This window comes from Cavia porcellus, unplaced genomic scaffold (genome assembly GCF_034190915.1).
Source record: "Cavia porcellus strain 051 isolate PalLab524CR breed Dunkin Hartley unplaced genomic scaffold, mCavPor4.1 scaffold_25, whole genome shotgun sequence".
NCBI classification, from domain to species: domain Eukaryota; kingdom Metazoa; phylum Chordata; class Mammalia; order Rodentia; family Caviidae; genus Cavia; species Cavia porcellus.
Window position 1 is genome coordinate 14,019,181 of NW_026947508.1, and position 12,709 is coordinate 14,031,889.

General features: G+C 49.0%; 1 protein-coding gene across 3 annotated transcripts in view; it reads right to left on the reverse strand.

The window, feature by feature from the left end:
- The window catches only part of Capzb (capping actin protein of muscle Z-line subunit beta), a 127,819-nt gene extending 122,817 nt beyond the window's left edge, over positions 1-5,002 (reverse strand). The window contains exon 1 of one of the 3 annotated variants that reach the window (XM_005004332.4): positions 4,840-5,002. In XM_005004332.4, the coding sequence (XP_005004389.2) occupies positions 4,840-4,842 (3 nt within the window). In that variant the 5' untranslated portion in view covers positions 4,843-5,002. Of the gene's footprint in view, positions 1-3,662; positions 3,810-4,839 lie in introns of those variants that run through there. The other 2 variants (XM_023565731.2, XM_023565732.2) reach the window with 2 other exon arrangements.
- Between the last annotated feature and the right edge of the window lie 7,707 nt (positions 5,003-12,709).

The following is a 12,709-nucleotide window of genomic DNA, read 5'->3' on the forward strand; positions in this document are numbered from 1 at the left end:
GGTGGGGCTCCCAGTCAGGAAATGCAATTCCTCCGTTAGCTGCACAGGGACTAAACATATACCTCTTTGTACCTCATCTATAAAATAGTGATGGTAAAAGTTAATGTTTACACAATTATGTATGCAATAATATTTGAAGCCCTTGACATGCATTGTTTCATATCTCATTTAACCTTTCTTATAAGAAGGTTCTAGGATTCTCCTCAGTTAGGATGCTTTTAACTTCTCATACCAGTGGTGGTGAATCTATGGTATGGGTATCACAGCGGGCACACAGAGGCCCCTCTGTCGCATGTGAGCCAAGTGTATGAGTTGCTTTTTCTAAACTAAAACCTCTGTTTAATAGCAATGTTGGCACTTTGTGATAAGTGAGTTTAGGGTTGCAGTTTGGGCCCTTGGTCGCTAAAAGGATTGCTATTACTCTATTATGCTGCCTCCTGCCTAAGCTGGCACCTTGCTCGCTGAGTTGCGGCAAGGACAATTCACAGAGCTAAAGCTTCTAGTAGTCGCCTCTGTGGCATAGGGCTAGTGTCACATGAATGTTACGGCGCACTGGCACACACCTGTAATCCCAGTTACTTGGCAAGCTGAGGCAGGACTACGAGGTCAGCCTATGCAATTTAGCTAGCCTCTTGTCAAAATAAAAGTAAAAAAGGCTGGGGATAGAGTTCAGTGGTAGAGCGCTTCTTTACCATGCCCAAGGCCCATGGTTCAATCCTCAGCACCACCAAAAAAAAAAAAGTTAAGTCTCTGCCTCCTAACACTGAAGCATTAATCTGCAAAAGCCAAGCTCTGGGAATGGCACTGCTCTGGTCCCAAGAAGGGTGATTTTGCAATGGCACTGTCTGGCTTCCACACCTCACCCTCACTGGAAGAATCTGCAGCAAGGAAAGACGGAACAAGATCCTGCACTTATAGGTCCAGCTGTTCACTGTTCCCGATCAAGTGTGTCCCACACAGGAGTCACACTGTCACTGGACCTCGCAAACTTCAGGTTCCTTGCTAAGTACAAGAGGAGGTGAACTAAAACCTAAGTCCTGTTTCTGGATTACAGGGCCGCCTCAGTCAGTAGCAGTGACGCAGGGTGAAGGCCTGGACTCCCAAAGCACCATGAAGCTGCACTGCCAGGGGACAGTGCACCAGGTGTGCGGAGAGACAGATGCAAACACTTGGAATTCACTTCCCTGCACTGGCAGATGTGAGAGCAGACACACCCCAAAAGGCCTGGGAGTGGAGCCTGGCACAAGTCCCAACTTTCTCTTCAGCCTCGTGCCACAGCTCATGCTTATGTGCTTGTACTTATATTAATGAAGCTTTTTCTCCTTAAACTTTAGGTAAGAGTGACATGCCCACCCTCTAACAATGGACAGTATCTGGGCACATACCCTTGTCTGCCTTGCTCTGTATCCATGCCACACACGCAGCTCAGAAAGTTGCACTATCCTCTAACTGCAGACACCCCCTGGCATGTCTCAGCACTTGCCTGGGGGAGTGTGGATCTTGAATAGTCAGGTACCAGCTAGCTCCCTGTGGAGTGGGTTATCTTCTATCCCCCACGGAATGTAAAGGAACAGGACTTCAGAGTTATAAAGAGGAAGATCGGCTTTCAAAGGCAAGTCTTACCATCCTCTCAATCTCAAAAAGTATTGATCATTAGTGACTTTTTATAAGCATCCCACCAGAAGGAGGTCAGCTGGATCTAAATGAACAGGGCAGGAAATACACTGGGCCTGAGTTGAACTATGTGTCCTCTCCATGCCAGGAGACAGTTTAGTGCCAACTCTACTGCTTCACTTTGTAACACGAGGGACTCCTCCTATCAGCTCCTGTAAAGGCAAAACCATTGGGAGCTGCAAAGACAACTCCTGAGGAGGCCTCCCTGGCTCCTTCCACGCTACAGCCCCACCATCAAGCACCAGAATTCTAACTCTCAGAATAATCATTCCTAAATTAGAAGCCAGAGCTGTGTTAGGAAAAGTGCTTTAAAATCATAAAGCACTTAGGGATGGTAAGATTATTAGCTGATAAAGTAATGCAAATAAATGCTGTTTGCCTATGCATTCTTAAATAGGAGGGTGGAGCTTGTGCCAACAAAAATCAAGGAATTCACTCCAAAGTCAAAGCCAAACCCTTATTTCCTTCAATAGAAAAACTAAGATCTAGTTGTGTCTCTATCATCAGGCCTACTAAAAATAAAAACCATGGTGCAGCCCCAACTTATCTTGCTCCAACTACCTCCACTGCTTTATCAGACTATTCAAGTAAAGAATAAATTTGACAGTAAACAGAAACTATTTATGAGCCTAGAAGACACTAGAAATAAGAGAATCAATATGAAACCCAAGTAGTTAAATTCATGGACATGGACATGTCTCAAAAGAGGGCTGTTTTTTTGTTTTCTTTTAAGATAAGGGTACGGCTACATTTCCTAGGCTGGCCTCAAATTCTCAAAATCCTCCTGCTTTAGCCTCGCAAGTAGCTGGGATTATAGGGTACACAACCATCCCTGTACCTCCATGCCGTTTCTTTCAAGAACTCTTCTCCTCAAAAAGAGCCTGCATTACCGTAATAAGGCTGCACTACTGAAGATTTCCTATGCAAAAATTCCAGCACACACCAGTAGACCAAAAGTGCTGCTCCTCCCTTCCCATGGCTGAACATCCCATTATTAGGTTCCTAAGCACTGTCATTATATCTTCCAACACATAAGCATCTTGGTTCAATGAAAAGAACACAGTTTGGAGCCTGCCAAATGTACAGGCACTGAACAACTATGACTCTTCCACTGAGCATACTGTAAGTTCCTCCCCTGCCTAAGCCTTGGTTCCTTCACCTGTAAAATGGGAACCACAAAAACCCCTAAGGATTTTGCGTAGGTTAAATGAGCTCAAACAGATGAAGCACGATGTTCCGCAGGTAGTGTGCCCTTCTCCACCCCATCCACTCCTCTCAGACTGTCCAAAGGAGAGTTGAGTACAGCATTCCTGCGACACCTCATATGACCTGTGTCCTTCTTGAGTCAATAACAACTTTCCATCAAGTCTGGAGAACGGCCCCTCCCTACCTGATATGCTACACTGAGCAGCCTCACCAAGCCACTCCACCCATCCTCCCCTGCTTTTGCCCTGAGAGCACACTCAGAAAACTTCAGTCCACTTTAAATCTCCCCTACAACAGTCCTGGAGAAGTCCTCCTCCACTCAGGCTGATGGCAAGACCCATCGTCTCTAAGTGAGTTTTCAGCCAATAGCAACAGTGCAAACATGACATCTCCCATGTTTTCAATCAATATACAGGAAGGCATCAAGAAAAAACAGCCAGTCTGAATTAGTCTCAACAGCAGTATTATTAAACAAGCAATCAGAATTCTTAAAATCATTTGGTGCCAAGTCCAGGGCAATCATATAGCTGCACTGGATAGGAGGGACCCACAAGGGCCTGGATGCAGCAGCAGCAGGTGAATGGCCCTACAGCCCAGTGAGGCTCCCTAAACCAAGTCAGGCAGAAGTCCTTGGCCCTTCCAATGGGTCTACCCTGCAAAAAGGCTCCAAAGGGGATGGAAGGAAGGCTCCTATGTGAGGACCTATGTGAAACTCAGACTCCTGCCTTCATTCCCAAAACAAACACGGAGTGGAGCTAGCTCTATCTTGGAGTTTCTCTCACCTGATCCGACGCACCTCCATAATCAGCAGTTCCAACCCTTACGAGCTGACAGTTCAGGGGAAAAGGGAGGCTGCGCCTGCTCGGGTGCATCGTGTCCAGGCGTATGTTAGGCTCTGAACCTTGTGTCCTCCCCTCCCCGCCAGGCCTGCAGCCTCACAAACGCGATTGTGCGCTCACTCCTGACTGGTCTGCTCCCTGATGCTCATCCCACTGCTCACACAGGCCGGAGCGACCCCAGGATGCGCCCTGAGCTGTAAGGGTGGCAACAAGGCGGCGCCAAGGGAAGGGCCCGGCGCTGCCTTCCGGGCTCCCAGATGCTTGCCCTTCCCGTCTTCGCCCTCTCCTAGAATTGGCAACCCTCGACCCCTAGGATGCCCAGCAACGGACCACTCCTAAAGCGACGGGAGCGTTCCCTCGCCGCTCACAGGATGCCAAGAAGGCGGGCCCCAGGTACAGACGAGGGGGCACCTGGGACGGGTCAGGGGGCAGGAAGCAAGGCCCTCCTGCGGGGGCTGGGCCAGGGACGACGGTGTGCGGCTGGCGCAGGCTACGCTGAGAGTGGAGAGAAGTCAGAGAAACCGGTTCACGCGAGGAAGGAGGGAGGCCCAGGCGGGGGCCACCGCGCAGGAGCAGCGGTCCACACTCAGGACCATGGAGTGAAGGAGAAACAAACCAAAGCTCCCACTGGAGGAGGGAGTGTCGAGGTCTAGGCTGAGGCGGTGGAGAAGGGAAGAGTCTGGGGGCTGGGGGACCTAGCCTGGACCACGGCAGGGAGAAACGACGGCCTAGCCTGGGCCGTGGGGACGGGGGAAGGGTACATACTCTGGCCATGGAAGGAGGCAGGGGGACCACACCTGGGTTACCGGAGGGGGTGCCTGGCCTGGCCCACGGGGGAAGAGGATCTGATCTGGGCAGCGGGGTAAAACAGCCTGCACACGGAGGAAGAGGACAGTGGGGCTCCAGCTGGAGGCAAGGGCGGGGACCGGGAAAGGAGGCAGTCACTGGCCACCCTGGCCAACCGCGGCCCGGTCCAGAGCAAGAGGGACGGTGTCTTCCCAGGGTCCCGGACCCCGCCCCTCCCCCACCGCGGAACCACCCAGCCCGGGTCTGGGGTCGGCGCGGGGAGAGGGACGCGAGCTCCAGCGGGGCCGCCGAGCCGGGGCCCTGGGGCCTTTACCATGGTGGCGGCGGCGGCGGTCCAGGTCCTGGTGTCTGTGGCTCTCCCCCCCGCAGCAGGGCCCGGCGCTTCCACTTCCCCGGGTGCCCAGGAGTGAACATCCGGGTCAGCGCCCCCCTCCCCCCGCGCCGGGCCGCCGCCACCTTCCTTCCCCGCCCCGGCCGGCCCGGGCCCGCCCCCCACGCCGCCAGCTCCCGGCCAATGAGCGCGCGGGGCCGCGGCGATCGCCAAGTATGGAGCTCGGCGCGCGGGGCGGAGCGCCGATGGAGGGAGATGGGCGGGGCCTGGGGAGCGGGGCGGGGCGCGGCGCGGAGGGGCGGCTGGAGCGCGGGGCGTGAGGCGCGGGGCGAGGGGCGTGGGCCGTGGGCCTGGGGTCCTGGGGCGGGCCCGGAGTAGGGGGCCCAATGTGCTCCTGCCTCTGAGCTTCGGGCCAGTAGCTGCAAAGTGGGGGTGGCACAGGGACGGTACGCACCGACCCTAGGGCTGCGGGGCAGGGATGCGGAAGGCACTAGGGCACCGTCCCCTCCCAGCCCCACCCGGTGCATGCGCTCAAGCTGGCGGAAGACCCGGAACTGGTGCCTGCTGCGGGCCGGCCCAGCCCAGCCCAGCCCTGCTCAGCCTGGCCCAGCCTAGAGAGAGCCCAGCCCAGCGAGCGGAACCTGATTTGGACTCGCAGAGTTGCTGCTTGCTACGGAAGGATTTGGAGAACGTCACTGCACCTGAGTCGGGTCTGGTTTGCATGATTAAAGAGCCTGAGCCATCCCTTTTATTAAGCATCTGCTGAGTACCAGTCCTCTTTCCAGGCACCAAAAGATGACAGGTGACATAAAGATCCCTGCACTGGTTACTACCAGGATAGTTATGAGGATGGCAAAGGTAAAGCACCTAGAAAATTGGGCTCAATAAATAATAGTCGTGCGTAGTTTCACCTTTGCTGCAGAGAAATTAGCCCATTTACTAATATGAAACTGCTTTGCTGCTTCACATAGTGCCTCAGAAACCCTGTCTCTGTCTCTGTGTAGAATCAAATCGGGTCACTCGATTTTTTATAGTTTGGTAACCTATAAATGACAGTCCTCTCCACGAGCCAACCCCTGTACTAGGCTACTGAGGTCATAATTGAATAAAAGCCCACATGTACATACAGCAAACAGCTAAGTCCTCCCCAAAATGGTATAGACCAGGAGTTCGGAGAAGAGAAAGGGATTTTTCAAAGTCCTTGTGCAGTGTTTATTGCCGTGACCCAATGCGGCTCCTAAGGACGGTGAGAGGATGAGAAAAATAAAAGACAAAGCTGGGGTCAGGTGGAGCCCTTATCCTCCTGACGGGATGAAAGGAACTGCTCAACCACTGCAGCACATTTATTTATATACTGGGAGAGATGATGTCAATTTCAGCCCCTCTGCCTAGCAACCCATTGCTTGGCAGGCCTGGGTCTCTTGCCTTCTTGGTGCTGGAACAACTTGTTTACATAGCTTGTTTTAGTCTCTTTTTTCTGGGCTGGCCTTGTTTTAGCCCCACACATGTGATCAATCTCCAGTTTCAACGGTTCCCAACAGTTTATTTACCCCTGTGCCAATAGCTATGAGCTAACAGTCCATGTTGGCACTTAGCTGGGGTTATGGGGGTCGGTAGGATGAGAAGAGGGTGCTGGGAATTGAACACAGGGTCTCGTGCATGCTAACTAGGCAAGTGCTGTACTCCTGAGCTGTCCCCCCAGCCCTGTGTGGATCTTGGACAGTTGCCAGCAGAAAACCAGCTACCAAGTAAAGATAGTCTTGAGCTGATCAGAGATGATGAGAAAAATCAGAGTGAAGGAGCAGTAGGCAAGCTAGCAGGGTGTAGACATGTTTTAAAGGGTGCTCAAGAAGCACCTAATTTAGGAAGTAACATTCAGCCAGATAGTGGAAAGGAAGAGGGGAGCACGTCATATGGAAAGCAGAGGCACACAGACAGCAAGGGCAAAGACCTCAAAGGTGCTAGACCCCTGCTGGATCCATTGACAGCTGGGAGGCCAGTGTGGCCAGCCAGGTTAAGTAAGCAGCTCAGGGGCTGAAAGAACTGTGATGAGCTCTGACAAAGGCTCTAAAAGGACCATGTCCTGCTCTCCTGAACAGGCTGTAGGGGAACTGGAGCCTTAGCATGCTATTTCCGTAGTCCACGCATTTTTACTTTAAAAGCACTGATACAGTGCTTCCTGTAAAAGTACTTTACAATCAAGGGATGTAGTGCAACGGTGGAGCGTGCACTTTGCATGTGTTAGGCCCTGGGTTTGAACCCTTATACCACCAAAAAATAAATAGGGCTGAGGGGTCAGCTTTGTCATGGGACATTTGCCTAGCATGCAAGCTCTGCAAAAATAAATTAACAATACTGACTACTTCGAACAGGGACCCCCACCACCACCAAATAAGGAACTTAGCACCTCAGAGATGAAGATGGCTTAGACCAGAGCAGTAGCATTGGGAGGGGCAAGAAGTGGTAGTATTCTGGGTGTTTGCTAATGTGCCAGTAGCAGCAGGTAAGAACAAGGAAGAAATCCAGGTTGGTGTTCATATTTTTCACTGGATCAACACCAGAAGGATGCACTATTTATCGAACTAGATAAGACTATAGCACTGGAATGGGAAGTTGAGGGGAGAGAGAAAGTTACGAGTCCATTTGGGACAAATTATGTTTGAGGTTTTTTTTTATTGGAGTTTTCTTAAATGGAGATGTCAGGTAAGTAATTGGATATGGAAGTCTGGAGTCAGGGAAGAAGTCAGAGCTGGAGATAAAGAGAATCATCAGCTAGAAAATGCTATTTAAAACTATTTAAAAGCATAAAACATCTCTATGAGCTCACTGGGAGATGAATATGGAAAGATCAAAAAGATTAAGAAGAACCAGCCAGGAGCCAGAAGTAGCCCAAGGGGCAAAGAAGAGGACCAGGAAAAGGTGGTTACCTCTGAGAAACTAGGGGATATAGTCATAAAGGAAAGCTTTCTGAAAATAAGCAAGAGAGGAAACCTTTTTCAAGGTGCATTATCTGCAGTTTCTCATTGAATCCGCGCGGTGCTATGATTTCAACTTTACAAATGAAGACACCGAGACACAAAAGAATCAAGTAAATTGCCCAGCAACACATGGCGAGTGATTCCACCTCTAGTAATCTGGGCTTTCAGAGCCTTCAGTCCTAACCCCAGATCTGACCACATTGCTTCCCTTCTCAGAAACCTTTGAAAGGCTAAGAGGGGTGGCCCCCAACTGTAATCTCAGCAGACAGGAGTAGCGATCACAAGTCTGAACCCAACCTGAGTAATTCAGCAAGACCCTGTCTAAAAAGGGTTGGGGATGTAGCTCAGTGTGGAGGCCCTGGATTCAATCCCCACTACTACAAAAAGAAAAAGGAGAAGGAAGAAGGGGGAGGGGAGGAAATAAAGAAACCTTTGAAAGTAGTTATACAGAGAGTTCAGGAACCGCCACAGAATTCAGGGACATGGACTCCAGCTCTATCACAGGATCCCCATTTCTGTTTCCTTTTTGCCTCTGCTACATTTTTACCATCTGGCTGCCTCAGCTTGCTTGTAACTTTAGTCCCTCAACATTTTAATTTATATGGGGGAGGGCCATCCTGGTGACCTTTGCTTCGCTTCTCCTCACAGCTTCTGTTATCTGACAGCTTGTTTCCTAATTCAGACTCCCAAGACCAAATCTAATTGGCCCAGTTCATCTTTTATTGACAACAGTTCATTGGCCAAGTCACTGTTCTGTGCACAGATTGGCTGCCGTAGATCAGATCCCGTTCCTAGATCCATCAACTATTGCCACGGGTGTGCGCCTAGCGGGGACTGTGAGCAGGCACCGTTACTATTTGACAGACCATTTCTCTTTCTTCCAAAAAAAAAAGAAACACCCAACTGTCGTCTTATTGGACCTGCCACTCCTATTTGCTGCCTTAAACTGATCTTCACCTCCCTCCCCCTTCTTTATGACTTCATCTGTAATCAGAACCCTTGAGAAATCTTAATTTCTTCCCTACAAAAGAGTTTCCTTGCCTTGTCGCCAGCTACTCCCATGTACTGATGGGCTTGACCTCCATATTAATCCCACACTGTCCTGCAGACAATCCCAAAGACCTGAGATCTGATTTAACCTCCTTGCTAGTGTCAATGCAAAAGCATTTCTTCAGTTGCATCCACACCTGTAAACCTTTGCCCCAGCCAGATTTTCAAATTATCTTCCCTCTTGGACTCACTTAGGACTCATTAATAAGCACTTAACTTAGTAATGGTTGTTTAACTTCTTTGCAAACAGCCATACACCCTCTGCCCCCCCCTTTCCAGCTAACTTGCCCAAGCCCTCGTGAAGCCCAGCTGCTCCCTACTCTCTGCCTTCTTTATCAGACATGAGAAATTGAGAGTGACTGCTGTCCCTTAAAGTGGATGTCCACAAATTTCAAACAAGCTGTGACTCCTGTGTAGCAATCTTTATTTTTTTCCTTTCTTCCTCTCTCCCTCCCTTCCCTTTCCCCTCATTTCCTTTATTTTTCATTTCCTTCCTCCTTTTCTTCTCATATCTACCTCTGTCTTTTTTTTTTTTTTTTTTTTTTTTGGTGCTGGGAATTGAACCTAGGTCCTTGATACTGACCTACATCCCCTACTCTTTTTCATTTATAATGGGATCTTGCTAAATTGCCCAGGCTAGTCTAGAATTCATGATCCTCTGCCTCAGCCTCCCAGAGAGCTGGGATTACAGGTATGCATCACCACACTGAGTTTGTGTTTCTTTTTTAGTCAATTCCCACACTCATTCATATTCTCTCTCTCTCTCTCTCTCTCTCTCTCTCTCTGTGTGTGTGTGTGTGTGTGTGTGTGTGTGTGTGTGTCTGTGTGTGTGTGTGTCTGCCTCAGCCTCCCAGAGTGTTGGGATTACAGGTATGCATCACCACACTGAGTTTGTATTTCTTTTTTAGTCAACTTCCACACTCATTCATTCTCTGTCTGTCTATCTGTCTGTCTGTCTCTGTCTCTCTGTCTCTGTCTCTGTGTGTCTTTCTTTTAAGACAGGATTGCACTGTTCAGTTCTTGAACTTTGAGCTCAGGCTAGCCTTGAACTTGCAGCAACCCTGCCTTTGTCTCACAGTCTAAAATGATTTTTTCAGCCTCCTTTCTCTTCAAAGTTCCCATCGCTTCTCATCCTTTGCTTGAAGCAGATAACCTTGCCTCGTACTTGACAAAGAGTAGAATCAGTCATACAGGAGCCCTGTCAAGATGCAGCGTCTCCGCACCTTCCCTGACTTCTCTGCCCTTCCTGCCTTGACAGGGAAGGGTTTGTATTCGTCTCGGGGCTGCCTCCTCCGCCTGAACTCCAGATCCTTCTTCCTTCGTCATCAGTTTCTTCCTCATCTGCTTCAAAACATGTCCCAGTGTCTGGTATCATAAAAATCTTAACACCTACAGCCCCACGCTGCTTGATATCCCCCATCTCTTCCTAGCCACCTCCCCCACTTTTCTGCTCTCTTTCACCTCAAAACACTGTGGGTTGTCTGCAGGGGCTGACTTTACATGGCTCCAATTTTGCCTCAGAGTTCAGGTTCTTTCTCTGCCTGCTTTGGACTTCTTGGGCTGATCTGGGAATTCTGTGTTGCATGGTCACTTCGGTCCTCAGTTTACCACTGGCCTCTGGGATCTGCTAGGACGGCTCATTCTCCCACTGGCTGCACCAACCTCGGCTTTCCAAACATGATTCTCTCGGTCTTCGTGTTTCTTCCTTTTTTTTTTTTCCTTCTGAGACAGGGTCTCCCTGTATAATCCAGACTGGCCTTGAACTCATGGCAATCCTCCTGCCTCAGCATCCTGAGTACTAGAATTACAAGTGTGTGCCACCATTGTCTACTCTTCCTGAAGGCTTCCAGGACCCCTTCTCTCATATCTAAATCCTCTTTTGGTACTTGCTGTGTATCTTCCAGAACTAGAATGTAGGTGTTACATATGAATGAAGGTAATAGCATCAACATGATAGGATTAGCATGTAAATTCACAGAGCAAGTACAGATACTGAAAGGATGGCTACTTTTTAATGAGCTTACTATGTGCTAAACACTTTTCCTGTATTATCTCATTGACTCCTGCAACAATCCTTTGAACTAAGGACTTTGATTATTACTGTTTTGCAGAAGAAATGGAGATATAAACAAAATAATTTGTGTAAGATCATACCATTAAATGGATGGATTTATCTTCACCTTTGGTCTTTCTGACTCAGGCAGGATTTCAAGAACCACCAAATTGAAATACGTAGCTGCAAAAGACAATGCTTCTTCCCAGCATATAACATATGGTAGCTTACACATAGCAGGTGCCTATAAGTATTTTTTGCATTTAGGCAAGTGGGAAGGAAACCCCGAGCCTTATAATAGCATCACTCAAGGCCCTTGAGGGCCTCAGAAGAACAGTCTTTCACTATATGCAGATATACATCTGTTTTTCACAGGCCACACCAAAGCAGACATTATCCAAGGCTGGCCAACATGGTTTCTGTCTTTTCTTTCTCAGTTAAGTCCCTATAGCTGGAACTGTTGGTTAATAAATGCACAATTATCCCAGGAGGCTAGAGTTTTCTTATCCTGTCAGTCACCTCCAATGAACAGGCGCGGGCCTGCTTCCTGAGTTGCAGGGGTGGGGGTGAGGATCTTCCCAGGTTACTAAAGTGGTTTTAGATGTTTTGCTAGTTGTTTTAGAGCTATGAGAGAACCCTGGGATATGCCAGATTTTAACAGGAGGAACGGAATACAGTATGGTCATCCTGTCTTCTTAGAGATCAGGGTATCTCCCAGGTGTGCATACCCTTTTTGTTTTACGACTTAACCCTTCCTTGTCTTTCAGACATGTAATATATCCTCCCACACCCAAGTCCAGAGGAAAGGATCCTGTCTGTCTGAAGCCAAAGCAGGGCTTTGAGCGTACCAATCGGTTTGGTGTTGGCCGGTCAGGTAGTCTGGGCCCCAGTGCTTTCTGGAAAACACTAATCAAAAAAATCTGTGCCCCTGAGGTGAGCTGTGCATCAAGAAAGTCTGGGAAATGATGGTCTTTTGGGAATTCTGTTTTGTAGGAACCTTACGCTTTGATTATCTGGTCTCTCCTTGGACTCTACTCCTCCTCTCAACCAGATGGTCTCCTCTGCTCTTAAACATGCCCATGTCTTTGTGTGTGTGTTTGTGGTTCTGGGGATGAAACCCAGGGCGTCGTGTGTGCTAAGCAACTGCCCTACTACTGATCTACACCATCAACTTTCGCCTTATTTTTTTTTAAAAGAAAAGTTATTTGACTCTCATACTCTTCTAGCGGACATCCATCCCCTGCCTTTCACAACGGGACAGTTTTCCCTATTTTCTCCCTCCACTTGCCGCCCTCCCCTTCTCTGCCCTCACTCTCCCACTGAAACAGCTCCAAGGTCGCCATCACCTCCCAAGCAAAGATCACATGGACCTTTTTCAGTGTCATCTCCTGTGACTCTGGAACAGTATTTGACACTGAGTTGCTTCTTCCTCGTTCAAGTAGTTTCTTCTTTGGCTTCCGTGACATCTCAGTAATCTCCTGGTCTTCATCTCGCCTTTAGGGCAGCTCTTGCTCTCTATTCTCTGCAGACATGTCCTCTTCCGTGTGGCCACTCGGTGATGGAGCACCCAGAGGTTGGCAGCAGGTCCTCTCATCTGTCACTTGGTGCCGTCTCCTTAGATAGTCTGTCTCACCTGTGGTCATGGCTTCTGTACCAGTGGCCTCAGTCATGAAGTAAAGGACTGTCTCCTTGATAACAGGTTAAATCAAGATGCTCACCAAAAGAAGGAGAAAGATGCTGAAAAAGGAAAAAAGAAAAGAAAAAATAAAAG